At 37.8% G+C, this 20,029-nt stretch overlaps 1 protein-coding gene across 1 annotated transcript in view; it reads right to left on the bottom strand.

The window, feature by feature from the left end:
- The window catches only part of CCSER1 (coiled-coil serine rich protein 1), a 538,753-nt gene that overhangs the window by 443,440 nt on the left and 75,284 nt on the right, over positions 1 to 20,029 (bottom strand). The window contains exon 4 of the mRNA XM_005418130.2: positions 7,979 to 8,099. Within this exon, the coding sequence (XP_005418187.1) occupies positions 7,979 to 8,099 (121 nt within the window). The remainder of the gene's footprint in view (positions 1 to 7,978; positions 8,100 to 20,029) is intronic.

The raw sequence follows: 20,029 nt of genomic DNA, 5'->3' as shown, positions 1-20,029 counted from the left end.
TAAATAAAAGCTGTAGATCTCCTTTAATACCTGAAACTGAGGGCATAACAAGTGCCTGTGTTGGGTATGAATTTAGGCTGGATGAAAATGAAGTCTGTTTTCTCTTTTAAGTCCAAAGGCAATGAGTGAGTCATTTTCTGCATGCCATACCGCAGTCCTGAGTGGCTTTGCAGCCATCACAGCAGTTGATTGGTGTGCTCTTCAGGGCTTAGGCAGCTGCCATGTAAGATAATGGAAAACTCTGGAATTTTATTAGAATAACAAACGCTGCAAGTGACTAACACTACAACTTACAACAGCAGCTCTTCTGGTCTAAGTGTCCAGATAAAATAATTCATTTTCATTGCCTAAGCCTGTCTCAAACATCTCTGCCTCCATTACCTATAGTAACCATCCTCTTCATGGTTATTTGAACCAGGTAAGATTTTATTTACTTCAGCTACATCTCCTTTTAGAATTGTTCCAGACATGAAGGCGTTTTGATATATATAAAAAATAATTTTTATTTTATCACACTGCAAAAATCTCAGCCCAAAATCAAAATTGAAAACTTAGTCTTATGCTTCATTATTCTAATTAAAATGTACTTGCCAAAAATATTTAGCAATGATTACTCAAGGCCATCAGTTTAGAAGAGTTCTTGGTTGTCAAGTGTGAGACTGCCACTTTGGAATTAAGTTGGTATTTGTGGTCTGACTTGTAATTCTCAGTTATGAAATAAAGCAGACCCTTTCAGACACTACAGTACATATAGGATAAAACGTGCACTCTGGAACCAAGCCCACTTTAAGCACCTGCCCATATATGTATGTAAGAAAGGCATATTTTTAAATAAGCTCTATAACCAAATAGTGCAAAATTACTTATCTTGATGTATTTCTTTCGGGGAAATTTGTGGACATTAAGGACAAGCAAGTAATGTAATTAAAGCTTCTTCTATTTGAGAAACACCCAGTGGAGAATGTGATGATTCACAGAGAACAGAGGAAAGAAGGATGCAAGGGAATGCACAGATTTTTATTTAATTTACAAGTTAAAAACATTTCTCAGATCTGATAAATAAATTGATAATCTTACTCCAAAGGACATGCTTTTTAGGGTGATGGCCAAAACTAGAATGACATTATGGTATCATAACGATATATAATTTAATGTATCTCAATGAAACAAAGTGATCTTGCTGTAGGCAAAGCTGTTTTCTAAATGTCACTGTGATTTGGTAACAATGTTTTTCTTATGATAACTTCAGATCTAGTTCAGAAACTGTAGTTGTAGATGCAGTTATGTTGTCCAGTGCTTGCTGCTAAAGCAGGGGAAATTTGTACTCCCAATTACTGTAACTGCACTGTCCTTGGTTTGTGCAGTTCAGTGTTTTAAATTGGCTTTGGCCACACACTGTCAATGTATATTACAGTAACTGTATTTCGACTCGAAAAATTTTATCCAAATTTTCACCAGCTGGGGCTCAGAACCATCATCAGCAAAGTTCTATTATCCCTACATATTTTTATTTCCTCCATTTTTTTTATTAATGAAGACTAACCACACAATGATACAATGCACTCATCTTACTTTGCAGGTACAACTATCTCAACTAGAAAATGCTGTAGTTTTCTTGATCCTCCACATTTTGATTCAAAGTGACATCATTAAGTACCTTGCTTAACATTCCATCCATGTATCTTTTTCTCAAGTTGAGTTCAGTCACATCAGTAATACTTTAAGGGAAATACTGAAGCATTCACAGCTGACTGTGTATTAGAAACCAAATCTTTTCTCATAGAAAAGAGGAAGCTTTCCAAACAATGACTACACTTGGACAGGATCATTTGCAAAGTCCTTGGCCAGGCTATAGATAAAATCTATGTTGCACCCTTCCTCCATAGGACAACTGCCATCATTCCTCCTCCTCCTGCATTATTCACCACTACACAGGAGGAAAAAACAGGAGCTGAATTACAAAATATTGAAAGTAGTAAGTACAGTAACTGCAATTAGTTAGTGGTCTCAAAAACCAGTTTATTCAACATGTGCAACTCATGCTCAAATTAAGCTGTACAGAACTGCTTAATCCCTTGGCTGCAAACAATTGCCTAGGATATTTAAATTACATATGTAGATTGCTTTCCCATCAATCTCACCTATAAACTGATGGTTGCAGTGACTGAGAAGGAACATGAGAACTGATGATATTCCCATTCTATAACCAGATATAAGGGTCCTTCCATATCCACTTTGCAGTGCAATTATATTTCCTTTGCACAACTGTTACCTATAATTGATTTTACAAAATCATTTGCATTTTTGCAGTGGCTGGACACAGGGAAAAAGTAGAAACAACAGAGTCTGGTTTTTTTGCTCTGTTTTTCCTAATAGCAAGAAGAAAGAAGTTACCAATTTGAGCAGCCTAGACAAGAGGCAATGTCAGGTAGTAGTTTCAACTAGTTAGCAGACGATAAAAAAATACTGTATTTTTACTATTTTCTGAAAAGTTTCCTATATCAAAGGAGACATGAGTACAGCAGAATAATTTATTTTCCCATTATGTGCAAAAAGCAATAGAGGATGCACAAGGACACCATGACAGACAACACAGAAAATAGAAATTTTCAGTTCCCCTTCAAGTCACTAAATAGAGCTTAAAGACTAACTAGCAAAACAGATAAAAGAATGTAAAAGTAGACCACTGACAGCATAAACACATTTTTACTCCATTTCAAAGTATCTGCTTTAAAGAAATGGATATAAATGCTACCTCTGCTACCTGTTATCACTAAAATGCAGTGTATACTGCAATCCAGCTGATGTCTCAGGTTTTTCAGCTGGGCTGGAACCACAGCTTTCAAAGTATGGTCATTCCAGAGCAACACTGGACATCCCTATTCTCTTCTGCATTCTCTCACCCAAAGAGTGACACATGCTTCCATAGCCCATTCTCCCAATCATCCAGAAACTGAAACAGTACAACCATCTCTTCTCTCCTTTTCCAAACAAGTGTGAAAAGCATTTCTGTTTCACACCACTGAAAGATGCCTTTTTGAAAGGACTGCCAGAGCAGAGAGGAATTGTGGATGTGGACACCACTGCCTGACAACACAGCTGCTTTAGAAACCACACTTCACATCACCACGGAGGGGCTGGAAGGACTGAAATGGCCTTTGAGACAGGCAAATGTGATTTCAAGGCCACAGAAGGACTTTGCCATGGAGGATGGAGTGGCAGGGTGGCCTGGCTCCAGGCCTGGCACATCCTAGGTAATGCATCCAGACAAAGGTTGCCACTTTGGCAAACTGTGGAGAAGAATGTACGCATATCGCTGGTATCACCTCAACCCCTTTACACCTTAATTCAGGCAGAGGCATCTCTCAATAACAGGATCATAACAGAAGCATCAAAAATTACAGAGGTAATATAAGATCACTGCTGCTTTGAAGGGAAAGAAAATCTTCGCTGGGACTTAACAAAAATGAAAAAAATAATATATATATATAGTGAAAAAAAAAAAGAAAAGAAAATCCGCAACTGATTAAGTGAAGAAGAATACATAATCAGCTTGGTTTGAACTTCTTTTGAAAGGAATTAGGCAAGGCTTCAAGAGTCAAAAAAGATTACCAGTCTTCTGATGCACCAATTATATACCTACAACTTCAAACTATGAGAAAGGGAAAAAACCTCCTAAATTTTGGAATATACTTACTGCAGCTGATACATTCAGACTATATATGCACCAAAATCTTCCTAGATTCCAATCTGTATCAGTCCCAAAGTCCTGGGTTATCATCTGCACTAACAGTGCAGTACAGAATGGCATTAGGGCTGTAACTCTCCCCCTTAGCAGCCTGTTTCCATCAGCAAGAACCCAGGCAGTCACTCTGATTTCAAGAAGCTTTCTCTGTATTTGATCTCACACTTAAGAACCTTGCCCAGGTAAGTACAGTTGCAAGGAGCAAGTGAAACAGCTTTGGTACAGACAGAATATTGAAAAGACTCACTACATAGGCTCATTCAGGCATTTACCAGAAAAAATCCAACTTCATCTTAAGAGTCTGAAGAACTGTCAAATGATCAGTGACATTTAGAATCATAAAATAAAATCACTGACTGTGTTTGAGTTGGAAGGAACTTTTAAAGGCCATTTTATCCAATCCTTCTGCACTAAGCAGGGACACCTTCAGCTAGAACAGGTTGCTCAGAGACCCATCCAACACGCCTTGAATGTTTCCAGGGATGGGGAATCCACAACTTCTCTGGGCAACGTGCTCCAGTGTTTCACCACCCTCACTGTAAAAGCCTCCTTCCTTAGATACAGTCTGAATTTACCTTCTTTCAGTTTAAAAACATTGAACTCATCCTATCATTTTTGTATGCTCTTCATCTGTAAATCTCTCCTAAAATTCAGGAAAATATTTATGGCATGAAAAAGAACTGTCAAATTACTGTGTCTGCTTCATGACATAACAAGATCTGTAGCTCTAAGAACACTTTAACAGCAAATAATATCTTTAAGTAAAAATCAAAATCAGAAATATGACAGCAGCTGAAGTACTAACGCACAAATCACCTTTAAATTAGCCAGCTCAGAGGGCTGCATGTTGCCATCACTATCAGCTTAACTTTAAATTGATTAAAAAATGGTGCACCTGAACTTCACTATACTTTTTTCATGCTCTAGTAGCACATGAATGGTTTTCCCTGTTTATCTATGAACATCACACAGCAGCAGAACATTGTCTGTTCCAAAACTCATGTGTCTTTAGGCACTTTTTCCACATTGCCCCTTGTAGGCTGATCTTTCAGCCCTGGAGTTTGCCCAGTGAAGCAGAAGCTAAGTTAATTTAAAGTATAACATACAGTTCCCTGGGCCATACATTCCCTCCCATGCTTCCTTGTAAGAACTTGAAATTGAAGTGAGGATTCCTCATGCCATTGCTCTATGCCAGCAGCTGATTTATTTATATTAGAATTCAGATAAGAAGGACTAAAATTAGGACCCTGTAAGCAGAATTCACTGTCCAAAATGTTCCAATTGTTTTAGCATCTGGGAACCTCTGAGAACAAGTGACTGATGCATCACTATGGCAACACAAAGAGGCCTCAGTAACTTGAACTATTAAGACAGCAAGAGGTTTTTAAGGCTTAGATTTCTACAAAATATTGCAAAGCTAATGCAACATCCTAGACAAAGTGGAAGGCTGAGAAAAAAAAAAAAGAAAGAGCTCACATTTCCTGTTTGTCACCCTAACCTCACAGTGACCATTGATTTTGCTGTGGAGAGGAAAGACAAAAACCACAAAGGCATGCACTTCCTCCTGCCAAATCCATTCCTGAGGTAGGGATTTTGCCCAGTGCACAAGCAATGAGTCAGCAATTACCTGGGTATCACCATGAAATTTCTCACCAATGAAATGGTTTGAGCTTCCAAGAAAAAATATGGGGGGGGGGGAATTGGCCCTTTACTCCTGCAATCCTGATAAGAACTTATCACAGACAGTTAAAATCTCATTAAGATTTGCTGCTACCACTTCTGGCACCATTTGCTGCTTACAAAAAAAAATACATTAGGCAAATACATTATTTAAAGCCACTAAACAGTTTCTTTCTAAAACAAAATAACATCATTAATCAAATATTATACAAGTAGCATTAAAAGCTTTTTCTTTTTTTTCCCTGCCCAGTCTTCACAGCTTTTTGTGTCCTGAATGTCTTGGATGTAATTTTACTGTGCCATACAAGAGAATTATTTTTAGCTATTTGTAACTGTTTAACATTTTATTATCATTAATATGCATTTTATCTGGTTTGGATTACAGACTTTCTTATGTAGCTTTTTAGTTATTCTAAACATACTCTGTCCCTGTAGGGCCTGAAGACAGAAACTTCTCCCTGCAGGACCTCCATGGTTGGCTATTCTCAGCCCTCTGTGATAGGCACAATTTTTGGACATGCAAGTCCAAACCATATAGGTACACAAAGATAAGTACAAAAATCAAAGCATCCATGTTGTTTTCCACATGAATTGAGTATCAATAACTATAATCCACACAAACAAACCAGCTCATACATGGAGTCTACAATCCAGTCAATGGAATTCAACAAACACCAAGGGCACATTGGCACTGGAGACAGATGACACTGGGACACTTAGACACAGGAATTAAGATCTGTTCTGCTTCCATTAACTCGATATGAAGAAAGCTATCTGCATATAGAAAGCACATGGTGAAATGCAAGATCAGTATGCTGATATTTCATTTATAATGCTGGGAAATTTTCCTGAAGCTGCATGCTTTCACCTCCCTACAATTACTTTGAACGTTTCTACAAAATTTACTAAATTCCAGTTGCAAACTTTTTCCAGCAAGATGGTTCTGTTTAATTTCAAATATACTTGTCAGAAATGTTGGCTTAAAGACACTTATGCACTGATACAGTTTAATATGGAGAAGTTCAAACATTTAATCTGTTTAAGCACAATCTTGTTCTTCATGGAAAGAATTCCAGGTCATATTTTTAAACATTAGTATTAGAAGGAGTAGCAGAGGTTAGAGCATGTTTCTGAGACCTCTGAGTGCTTAGGAAAAGTTATGTATGTGTTCTTAGAAGATAACACTAATCAGGTTTAAAAAAAAAAAAACACAATCCAAACATGCCAACAATCTGGGAGGTAGCTTCATTCAGCACATGCTAAACAGATATCAGAGTTTCTTACTTTGAATTCGTAAGTGAATCTCATCACAGTAGATGAAAAAGCCAAGCAAACAGTGTGGGTTTCTCTTTTACTGAAGACAAGAAAAAATGTTCTCTGCTGCTTTGAGCTAACCAGAAAGATTATTCTGGATTTCAGCACAGTATTTTTAAGTCCATTGCCTTTCCAATCTCTTGGTATTCAGAGAACCACACAACAAAAGCACTACAACAATTAGATGCCCACAGCATTTCAAATATAAGGCCCCTTGCAGTAATACCAAGACAGTAGGTAACATACTGTGTTAAATTTTAAATACAGCTAGTCTAGATGAAACAGGTTTAATTTATCTATCGCCACATTGAAAAAGATATCACGGCCAGATATAGATGTAAGTCATAGATCTGTAGCAAGATCACAACCCATCTAATCTACTCTAATCCATCAGTGCTGTTTTGGATGTTTCAGGGATTTCGGGGATGTAGGGGGATGTTTTAATTTTCTTACAGTAATAGGCATGCAAGCCAGAACTCCACAGACAATTTTAAAGCTAAAATTGTGCATACCAAGAGAAGCAGAAAACTAAACATAAATGAACAGGAATGATGTTATCCAGTGTCATATTTTTAATACCTTCCACACTTTAAAAGGCACAGACCTCAAGTTTGTGTTGTGATAAAGCCTTGCAATTGTGTTTTCTTTGTTTTCATGAAAACAAAATTACTTTTATTCTCCAAGGACTTAGTCATTAAGAAATAACCATCCTGCCTAGTATTGCAAGGCAAATGTTACTGCACACTCTGATTTTCATCTGATGTAAGATACCAAAATGCATTGTAATTAAATAAACAAAATTTCCCTAGAAGAATGCACTACCACACTTTTGAAGATGCCTCTTGTGCCACAGAGGTAAAATGGTCACTGGAAACTACTGAAATACAGCAGATGAGCTGAGCATATACAAATCACCTTCTTTATAAAAATCAACTACTTGCAAGAATGAAAGGACTATTTAAACAAAAAAGAATCACCTTACCAAACCTGTTTAAAACTCAGTTTCTCAGCATAAAGGCCCATTCCCTCTATATATGTCATTACCAAAAGTCTTGGGAAAAAAATGTAGGCTAATGAACAAGAGCAGCAGCTTAGCCTCAGGCCAGTTTCTACTTTTGGAAACACCTATGAAAGCCCAGATGAAAGAGAAAGGAGAGTGTATAAGCATATCCCTGAGAAGGAATCTGGTCTGGTGTTTAAATTGCACTTGTAAAAGATCATGTTATTCAAATAACTCACTGTTTGGACACATCAGGCATTATCATCTGTTCTTTTTTCCTTGTATCCACTGTGGTCTCTACAGGGGTGAGTACTACAGCAGCACATGACACTATTGACTGGTATGAGTCTTCCCGGCACACTGCAAAGATAAAAAGTATCAGTGTTAAACAGTAAACTCAGTTTGCGCTTGAAAGGAAAAGAAAAAAAAATCTATTCATACTGTGATAAACACAAACACAAATAATTAATCAGGTTTTAATCAGGTTTCACTGTGATCACATGCAATGAAAATTCCATTATTTTTCATGTTTCCTAATGTGCTTGCTTTGCACATTTTTTGCCATTGACTGATCGTTCACTAAGTTTTATCTAGCACAAGATCTGCTCTAGCTCATTGGTGCGTCTGAGTCCTAAAAACACATTTCATAAATTACATTAGAGTTTGATTCACTTCTTAGTTCTTTTCCATCACAGACTGAAAATAAGGCTGAAAATAATGGGTGGTCTCCAGGCAAACCTCCCACCTTCAAAATTTTTAGACTTTGTAAGAAATTAGACTTAAGAAAATCTAATTAGTGATTTACTTTTCACTTTTAACTGTTATAACTTGTTTTATTCCAAAAAGGCCAAATCCAAATGGTCTAGAAGTGATGATATCTGATATATTGACTCATGCTTTCTTTTAATAAAAACTGTATTGGTATTACTGTGCTGAATGTTACATCTTAGACAGTATTTAGAGCTAGAAGAATGATCACACACTTAAGCTGAGCATTTGGCTCAATTAGAACCAATAAACGAATATCCAAAAGTTTCTGACCTCTGAACAGACAATTATATCATTACAATCCACAAATATTCTTAAATTCTACATTTCAAGTGTCACTAGTAATTCAGCTTTTAGCAGTGACCACTCCTACTGATTTTGAAACTAGATTTCCTTTACAGACAAGGCATGAAACAAATGAAAGTTGGAATTAAGAGTTGGTTTCATCGAACAAAGGATGAGAGCTTCTTATCTTACATTTGATACTTTAATGCATTATATACAAGCAAGAAGAAATGTTTAAACAGAAAGACACACAGTATTTTATAACATATAGAACTCTTTCATGGAGAGTGAACACAGAGCCAGTAACATAGCCTGTAAAACCAGAATGACTGTGGCAAATCCTGGGCAATTCAAAACCAGAAAGAACACATTTCACAAGTACATACATTTATGCAAGATTGGTACAGCTGGGAACATTGAACTGTGACATGGATTTATTATTATTCCATTCTCCACAATCATGTGCCTCGTTATCGCCCACAGACTACACACCTTTGGTATAGCCTATGCACCCCTTACAAAAGAAGCAAACCTGGAGTAAAACTTCACCCACCTTGACCTGACTAGGTCAAGAACAGCTAACTGTACCATTTTACCCTGAGGGCACAAACTACCTTCAGCCCAAACTCAGCACACACCAACAGGTGCTCCACAAACATCCTGAAACACTAACAGGAACAGGTCAGGTTAGGGCTGGGTATTTCTACAAAGGTCTTTTTTTGCTTCCTGAGCAGCTCTGAGCCATTCATCAAGCAGCACAATTGGCTGGAGCACAGGCAGCTCAGTCAGGAAGGAAACCTCTTGGGGAGTGTTTGTAATTGCATTTAATTTATCTGATGTTGTCCAGCATTAGTTATGTTTATGTTTTCAATGTTAATGTCCACACTGTGCTAAGCGACTAAGCCACCTAAGATGCCCAGTATCTTACCTTACCTTCCTTTTTTTCTTTGGAACCAGCATTACTCAATACTTTGTCACTATCATAGACACACATCTCCAAAAGACAGTCATATACAAAGAGAACTTGCTATATTGACAGCAGGCATGCAAGTAGGATTTCTGTTATAGCTTGATGCACAACAGATTAAGGTGAAACTAATGCAAAATACATTGAACTAAAGAGACAGCATAAGAAAAAATGTAATTTTTGGTGATTTTACATCCTACTATACTATGTATGACCAGCAGACCATCCACTAGCATGATTCTGCTTGGTAGGCAACAAGTAATTTACAAAACAGTATTTTCTCATTACAATCAGCGACTGAGTACATGCAAAAAAGAACACGAATGTCTCTTTGTCTCTTTATTTACAGTCAAAAAGAATTGCAAAAAAATAGGCTTGTCATAGTGCACCAGTGATATTCAGCATCTGAGTTTTAACCAGAAACATTGATAAAACAGAGCATAAAGGATGAAGCAAATACACATTTTTTTTCTTCAGAAGACCTGTATTACTACTAGAGTATCAAATTATTACTTTAGAAGTCATAAAAGGTCTGGTGACAAGCATCACAGGGGAGGGTTTGCTTAGATCAGGCACTGTCCATCAGAGCAGTTACAAAAAAGATAAAAGAGGGACTCATGAGTAACAAAGAAGACACTGCAAGTCTCTCACTCTTCACAGAAATTTCATGAATGAATAAAACTGTGAAATTGCTTTTGTTTAATAATTAATGCTATACATGAGTTGTATAATCCCCTAATTTACAGCTGAAGACAAACCCTGTGGTCATCCAGTGACTGCAGCTCATGGAATGTATTATCCCCCATCCTAGACAGCAATATTCTTTGGTCTCACTTTTGAAAATCACTACAATTCCTCCTTTTTATCTCAGCTCTCTGTGCACAGTCATAAGTCATTATGGAACAATATAATTAACTAAAATGTCATGAAGTAGTGATGGCACAGCAGCAAGTAATTTTTACCTACTCGAGTGTATGCTCTTACTATCTGTTCATAACTTGCATTAAAATAATGAGAACGTGCTTGAATGTGGACTCTCAATTTTAACACTGACAGGGATGGACACCTTTATTTAAGACTTTTTGCATTTTACATTTCAAACTCAACTCTTAAGCATAGCTTAATTTCTACAACTTCATTTTTTAATCTACAAGTGGCTTATGTTACCCCAAAAAAGACCATTCATGATGTCTACACACTGCACTCTTTATGAACTGAAATCTGGTCAATCCCCAAAATATCACAAACATCAGAAAAACAATTACTCTAAGGGATCACTCCTTTTAATCATAAATCCTCTCACATGTCAAACTTGTTCCTTAACATCCAGCAAGAACTTAAAAATTTAGCCTTCCCATATGAACTGGTAAGGAAAGCAGAATTTTCAGTCATCTGAGTTAGTGTTTGGCAAAGCCATCAATGTAATCAGCTGTCTCAGCCTACTGTATTATTCCTGATGCAGAATGGTGGAAAAAACTGTACAAGTTATCAACAAGGAGAAAACTCAGCCAATTTTATACTACCTGTAGCAGTTTAAGAAACTAACATTTAGTATCTAAGAATGTTTTATACACTGAGTATCTTCAGGAAAAAAAAAAAGCAATTTGCATGCAAGTGAGATGGTATTTTTCAGTCCTTTATTCGCAACTCAACCATTACACGAACAAGCTAATAATTGTAGTGAAATAACACAACCAGAGGAATATCCATGTGTTATCATTATAGAAACATATTTTTCTTAGTGAAACAAAAGACACTACCTACAAATTACAAGTCATGCAAAGGAGTACTCGACAGAAAGGGAAAACAAACAGTCCTAACTTCACAGACTACTATTATAAAAGATCTGTACTACTTTTGAAGCCGCACGGTTTCTCCCCAGATCCTTCTGTTTAATGATGCATGCAGCTTGTTTTCTTCCATCGCCAAGTGTTTTAAAAGTATTCCATATATTTAACACTAGAAGTGCTGGCTTGGATTTACCCTAGCTGGTTTAGGCAGTCCCAGAATATCATTCACTATCAAAACAGATTTTTACATCTGGAGAAGAAAAACATTAGTTTGGGTTTTTTTTCTTTGCTGTTTCTTTCAAGAACAATGAGAATGACTAATAAAAACATTTTTCTTCTAATTTGAACCAACCAGTGAAAAATTTTTAATTCCCTAAAGAGAAGGACAGTAGGAAGCCTTCAACAGCTACTGAACAGAATGTGTTTCTCCAGAGAATAGAAAGATTTTTAAGCTCTAGGGGTGTCATTTACATCATCTATTTCAAACACTTAATTGTACACACTTCCCCCACCCCCTTTTTTTTAATTGAGGAAAAAGAAAATCTGGTTATCACTGCTTGCTATCAAAAAAAGTCTCCCTTGAGACAAGATGCAGGATGAAATTAGCAGCAAGTACTACCTGCTTAGAGAAAACAGAAGGAAGATGTTCATATGCAGTGTGCAGTGAAGCATAAGGGAATCATGACACAGGGACACAAAAACAGTGAAGTATTTCTGGATTTCAGAAATCTGGTCACTTATCCTGACAATCCAAAGTATTTACATTTATGCCTATGAAACTTAAAATTATCAGCTCTAATCATTCAAGAGACAGATCAAATCTGGAAACAGATGTTGGTTTATACCAAAAATCCTTCTGCTTTGGTAAAAAACTAGGCAAGCAGCCAGGAGTATGGAAAGCACTAAATGCTTTGCCCTCAAAGATCAGTCAGCTGCCACTGTAGGAGATGGGGGACTAGAGCATGAGGGAGCAACATCTGGATGCCAAGTATTCAATCCCTCATCCCTTTTACTACTGAAGGTCAGACATTATGTTTTAATAACTCTGGAACATCAACTCTCATTGCAGGCACTGAGAACATTTTGGCACATGGTTTCCTCAACACCTCTCTGCCATGAAAAGGCTCAGGAGATGAGTCACCCTCTGAGGTACTCTGAACAAAGAACAAGAGCTGCAAAATATGTAACCCCTATACAGGTTCCTCAGACAAAGGAAACTCAGGACAAAGAACTGTTAAACTTAAAGCAGAGCTTTTGCTAAAACAAACAAGCTAACTAAACCCAAACCACAAGCACACCAACCAACCAAAAAGGAAGAGTGGATACACTGTAAATTCCTTCAGTATATTAGAACAAGTGAAGAGCTGAGGAAAAAAAAACTTTCACAACATGCAACTGAAGTTATTTTGCCAGGAAAGCTGCTGACATTAGAAATAGCATGTAAGAGAGAATCATGAAATCCAGTGTATTAATTCTGGTATGTCCAGGAAGAACTGTGACTAACCACCATGTTAATCCATTGCTGATTGCACAGATATGGCCTCTGACAGTCCTAGGTCACCTAGAGGGCTCAGAAAAGAACCAGCATTCTGATTTGTCTCGCCATCAACCCCAAACATACCTGCATGAAACACTTCAGCAAGACCATGTGTATGAATTCAGTTCCATACCCTCTTTCTCAGCCCCAGAAACACAATAAAGTCTTTTACTACGTTGTTATTAAATCCTAAAGCCCAAGGAGACTTTAAGTCTCTTTAAAAGAACACAAAAGGTCAAGGTACTTTATGTGAAAGCTATTTTTGCCCACCTACTTATATTAGAAAAAGCTCAATATTAAAAATAATAATAAAAAAGCCTAATTTTCCTGCTGCTTGATCCTAGATTTGATGATGGTCTTTGGAGAAAAAAGGAAACTAAATGAATCTCTATTTTTATTAGTTCAACAGTTTTTCTAGAGCCCCTTGTTCCCTAGAAACAGCTACATTTCACAATATTGGCCAAGTGAATACTTAAGAGAATGAGCGTATATGCTCACAGTCCCCAAAGGGTTTGCTGTAATAATTCTGCAATAAAACCACAGGCCTGGTTCTTAAACACAACATAGTCACAATCAGAAATTTCGTAATAGCAACAATTACAGACCCATTATAGGCAAATGAATTACTTTCTATCAGGTTCTTATGGTTCATGGCTCTTTTACACAAAGGCTGCACACACAATCTGCTTTGTGCTACACACAAACATGAAGGGTACAAAATGCAGCCTTAAGCAGGAGCCAGGGAACTCCTCTTACACATCAGCAGTTCTGCAGTGATTATCTGCACCCTTGGATTATCTGCCACCTTGGTCCTAAGTCTGTTTGTTGTCACAAGCCACACTGTGATAACACAGCAAGAGCCAAGCACAATTTGGGTCTGGTGACTTGTACCCCATGCATAAGAAATTAAACTGTAATTTTTCAATGCTCATGCATGATGGAATGCTGAATGAAAGGGTATGCCCTCATCACCTAAAGACTGACCCTACAGACATGGTGAGTGATGGAAACACCAACTCCTAAAATAATCACATAGGAAATGACAAAAGTGATGACCCACATCTTGCATATTTTCTGTTAACTCCACTCTGTTGAGAGAACAACTGCAGTTTGGTTTCTCCTGAGGCAGAAAGATGCCACAGGGTAGCACTTAACTCCTGATAGTCTTCTCAAGCAGCCTCCCACAGCTCACAGCGACTGGCAGATTTTCTTCTACAAAGTGGCTGTGCCTGTATTTACCAATCCCTCAGGGATTTTATGGATTTGTTCAGTTACTTTTGCTCTTGCATGAACTTGGAGTATCCACAATGTCCTGTAGACTTCCAAAGCTGAATATAGCTTACGTGAACAATTATTCCTATCGGTCCACTTTAAACTTGCCACCACTTGTTTCATCTGACTCCCCCAGTTTTAGTCATGGAGAAGACAATGCACAAATTCCCCTTTCACCTTCCACTCTGCATTTTACAGACTTCTTTTGGATACTTAACCAGTCATTTCTTTCACAGGCTGCATTATCTGCATGTGCTCCTGTTTAAAACCTGTTCCATAGCTCTGATCACCCTGCTGACCCCTCTACAACCAACCATTCCTTGTTGAAGTTCCTACAATGATGGATCACTGTAGCAAGGCCAGGAGAAACTGTAACTGCATTTCCAGCAAATTAAGTGGGTTAGTTTTTCAGCTGTAACTACTGTACGCCTAAAACATTCTAAGTACATCTATTTGTGCTTGAGGTTGCTTCTGAGATACTTTCTTATTCACAGTGAACTACTTAAATCAAATATTGTTCCAAGCAGCCTACAAAGGAATTGAAAAATCAGCCTTTAAAAATAATGGCATGTTCTGTATCCAGTAGTTAGATATTGCTTCTCAATGTCAAAAAGCATTGGTTAAGTGTTAATAATAGAACTTGTAAAATTACTACTAACTTCCATTAGCTTTTGGCAGCACTATCAGTCAGGATGACGTCACAAGCCTGTATTTTTAGCTCTTTAGTCTATGACTTGTTTTGTGACACAAGCATGAATAAGAACTGTGTGCATAAATACACAACTGTGTGAGGGAAAGGTTATAACGAAGGACTAATGATCTGAATCCCACCAATCATATCTAATTCTGCCAAATACCAGGAAGCCTCATAATTAAACAGTATGAGTATCTATTAGAATAAAAAGTGGAGGATTAGTCATTTGATCTAGGATGTGTGGTGCTGATCACCATGTGGGCCAGACAAGTGCATCTGTTAATTCCCAAAGAGTCTTTAAAGACAAGTGGTTAAATTCATTGAATTAATTTACCATAGAATACAGCTGCAGGTTGGTTCATGGGGGAAATGAGGCTCACCCAGACCTCCCCTCCTGGTAGCCTCTGCCATTCTTGGCAAAGCTGCCTCACTGGGTAGTAAGAACAAAAAACACCACAGCTCCTGGGTGATGGAAGGAAACAGAACAGCCCAAAACTCCAATTGTCCAGTAAGAATGGAAAAGGTAGTACTGAAAGTGCTGGTTTCAGGTGCATACCCTGGTAATAGCCATAAGGTACCAGGAAATGGGAAACTTTTGTCTCTCTTCCTACAGGACATGGAGGAAATCCCAACAGGGATGCCACCAGCTGCAAGAGCTGTCTGCCTCAAAATTCTTTTTTCAGCCAAGAGAAGAATAATAGTTTTAGTTCTGCTTTTGATCACATTTGGGTTTCCATTTATGTTATGTGATGCCTTCAAGAAAAGGAGAGAAAAAGGAGTGACTGTGACACTGGCATCTTAAAAGACGGAATATAAAAAGGCCTGCAGGGCATTTCTGTAGGCATAATACAATCCCCTGAAGGAATGACTACTCTAACAACAATATCCTCGACTGTCACTCACTGCAAGTAAAACTGTCAAAACTCAATAGCAAGTGTTTTCAGGAGCACAGTCTCCTGGCTTCAACTATTATTCTTAGCCTAGCTGAAATAAAGACTGACAGGCAAGCAAGATTAATTTATTGTGTCTTGTATTGAATGGCTGTAGTCACAAGAAATTTACTTCAGCAATTAATACATAGACAAACCACCAAAAGTACAGTTTCCCAAGAGAAATTATTAAATAAAATCATAATGTTGGGTTTCCTTGCAGATTCTAAAAGCTCACCAGGAAAATTACATGAGGTATTTTTGCTTTGCAGGAGTATGAGGCTATTTGACTTTCTATTATAGCTGTGCTGGCAGTCACTAGCAGGAGCACCAGGTACAGCTGCCAGTAGAGCTGTACAACTCTGCAGAATGACAGCCTTTGTCAACCCCAGTGACAAGCAACTCAGTGATCAGTCCCTGCTACAGCACATTGGTCTGTAGTAGGTGTACAGCACACCATTCCAGACTCATTCCTGCCTTCACAGAAGTCACTCACATACTGAATATTAGAAATTTACACCACACGTTGAAACAAATAGATCTGTAACAAAGATCTCCCTCTTTTCTTAGGGAAGATATTTTCCAAATTTATTATAAAATGCAAGGAATTTATTTTATACCTTTGCTCTCTTTAAGGTGATACACTCATAGAGGAAAGCAAATTCAGCCCAAGTGCCTCTGCAGTCATTTAACAATCCTGCAAACCAGCATACACAAGCTAGCAGATGGCTACTGCTCCAGCTGAATGCTCCAGTGTAACCACAAAGCAGGGGAGAAATGAGCAAAGTAGGTAGGTAATCCCAATAATCCTACATACCTATCACCCACAGTCTTACCACTCAGTACTCCCACAGCAAAGGGACAGGCCAGCAGGAGCCCCTAGTGACAGACCTCTGAACCAAGAGGGGAAATGAAAGGATTTAAGGAAAAACAGGTTAAACTATGGGATCAGACAGAATACACAACACCTTCCTTCTGTGGGCACCTATGGCAGGCACCCACTAAACCTGGGTGTGAAGGAAAAACACTTGGGTGTTCAAAGGGCTGTCAAGTGAAGGCTCTTCACAGGTGTGTTGTGACAGCAAGCAGAAGATGGACTCCAGAAGATCAATCCAGCAATTTCCTAGGCTGTTCTCACAGCTTTTCATGCAGTACCAGGGAAATCATGTTCACAAGTTGGCTATGTGACAAGAAAGGTTAGAGGCAGTTGGGAAATGATACAAAGCCTCCCATGCCACAAAGAAAACTGATAAAGAGAATACTATTTGATGTACCTGCAGTTTCAAAAGCCTGCCCATTTGCACAGCTTGCAGATTTTGCTATGCTTTGTACTCACTGCATATGATTTACTACATTTCAAGGCCAGATGAAACTACAGGGATGATCTGATCTGACATGTGGCACAAGCACATCCTGTGGCTGTTCCAAAAGTTCAATATTATAGTCCTGATGCAAAACTTTGAAGAGTTCAGGTCACTGCTATGCCAGGTTTGTAAGTGATCTGACGAATTCTTCCAATTAATGGTCAAAATAATAGCATAATTTTTCCAATTGATTTTCAGAAGTACAGAATTCTAGCCATACATCTATGCTGCAGATAAAGCATATGCCAAGTAATATATATGCATCTTTCTGAAAAGCAATAAAACAATTGATCACTATGTTGATGACTGTTCACACTTTCTCTAAAAGTCTCAACTATTCTAAAAAAAACCCAAATTCAATAGGGCTTGAAGTCCAACCAAGTTTTGAAAGCAACATATTTTACCTTAAAGACAAATGAATTGAAATATGAATAGATTGTGCTGGGTAAAAATGGTCGAGATCAAAATGACAGGAATGTGAGACAAGCTCAGCAATCTTGAAGAGCCATTAAACCAGATGATTAACAAACACTGTTTAAATGGAGCCCAATGCAGGATTACAGCCCCAGAAAGAAATAATGCAGACTATCACTATGCCTCTGAAGTGCAGTTTTGGTTCAGAGTAAACCATCAACTCAGTGTGCTGACACTGCAAAAATGTCCAACACGGGCACAGGAATATATACAAACATGGAATTGGTGACTTTGAAGTCACTGAAGTCAAGCACAACTCAGTTACCATTCCAACTTCTCAGAAAGATGACTAAAAGATACGCTACACTGTATGTGATCCTCTACAGGTGAAAATTCCAGACCTCCCCAGATAAGCAGAATTCAAACAAGAGCATTAAAAGCAATTAAATTATTGGGGGAAAAATCCCACACACTAAACAGAATTGGTGACTGTCTGTCTACAGACATATTTAAATTAAGATTAAAACTAAGATGTGCTATGCAGCTTTAAAATACATACTTGACAAACACACAAGTTGGCAAAGTATAATCACCTTGCTGTTTGGGAGGTTGGACTTGATGAACTGAGGTCTCCACCTGTTAGAGTCACAAATATTGGTTGTTCCATGTCACACTTAAAGGGTGTGACACAGATGCTCCAGTTGTACCAACCCTTAAGCCAGTGTTTTTAATTATACAAGCAGTCATGGCAAGCAAAATGGCATTAGCCTATATAGAAGCATTTTGGAGGCTGTTTTCTTTAAGAAAGTTACCTAAGCCATTTTCCCCTAGCCCTGATTTTCAAATCTGATATTGATACTTACACTGCAGCCCCACAGAACTCAATGGAGAGAAAGAAGAACCACATATCAAAAAATGAGATATAAAACTACAAGGGGTTAATTTCTTCAAAAAGTATTTTCCTCTGCATAGGTAATTACATGCAGATGTCTGTTAATACTGTCACCCATATGAAAATGTCTGAAAAACTTGAGAGAGGACCACCACAGGACGACAATGCATCATTCATACAGACTGATGCCGCAAACAGAATAACTAGAACTCAGTTGTGTCCACCCATCCCTGTATTACATTTGTTCTAGCCTCATTAAACATCAAAAAAATTACCAAAGAAGAGTAATCTAAATTCCTAACATGTATCAAATAAAATTTTAACTTACAAAGAAAATCAGTTGTTTCTCTTTGTGTTATGGGTGAAGTTCTCCACAGAAGGCAGTCATACAAACCTTTGAAGCAATGCAACAGTTAAAGCCAAGCCATTACAAATTCATCAGCTTCTGTTTGGATTCTACCAGCGATACCAAATGCAAAGCAAAGAATGAACAAACAAGTCAGTTTTCTTTTAGTGACAAACAACAATTTGGAGATTAGATAATAAGAAAATCAACATTCGCATATTATCCCTCGACTTTGATTTAAACACCTTTCCTCTGGTTTTGGCTCTGAAAAGGAAATAGTGCCATTTAGTGGTCAGGTAGATTTGCTGCACTTTTAAAACTGAATGCAGTAGCTCACATTGACAATATTATCACAGGAATTGCAAATGCTGAGTGGTGACACAATCACTAATACTGTTGTTTTTACTTGAGGAAATACTGTAAATGTTTTTTTGAGAAGCATGATATTTTATTCAAAGCATGATTTAGAACCTGCACTAAATATTTTAGCCTTGTCTCCCTCAACAGTAAAGAACTACATGCTGTTGCCCCTGCTCTCCACAAGGTGATAAACTAGGCTCTAAATTTTATGATTACAGAAGAGGATACTGAGAAATTCTGAAGGAGCTGGCAGGAAACTTAACTCAAAAACCTGTTCCAAAGAAAAAGTCATTATATTCTAAACCAGCAGAAGATGTACAGAAAAGAGGAGTAAAATCTACATTACTGATTTTCAGTGAATAACACTCCAGCTGAATATAAAAATCAAATTGCCAGATTCACCTGGAGCTTTCTCCGGATTCACCACCCTCAGAATTTCTGAACCCAAGGTGAATTGGTTAAACAGAAGCAAAAAGATGAAAGCTCAATTCTCAAATAGCACCATTTGTCAAAGCAGATGAAGAGTGTTCATGAATATGGAAGACTGGTTGGGCATCTGTGAATCCAGCAAAATCTGGCCTAATGACTATTTAAATAGTGACAACACATTCACAGCCCCACGTTCTGCCTTCCCTTGAGAAATCTTCCATCCTTACTTCAGATGTCATGCCA

Source organism: Geospiza fortis, unplaced genomic scaffold, assembly GCF_000277835.1.
Source record: "Geospiza fortis unplaced genomic scaffold, GeoFor_1.0 scaffold11, whole genome shotgun sequence".
In the NCBI taxonomy this organism is placed as follows: domain Eukaryota; kingdom Metazoa; phylum Chordata; class Aves; order Passeriformes; family Thraupidae; genus Geospiza; species Geospiza fortis.
This window is presented reverse-complemented; position numbering and strand designations above follow the sequence as displayed.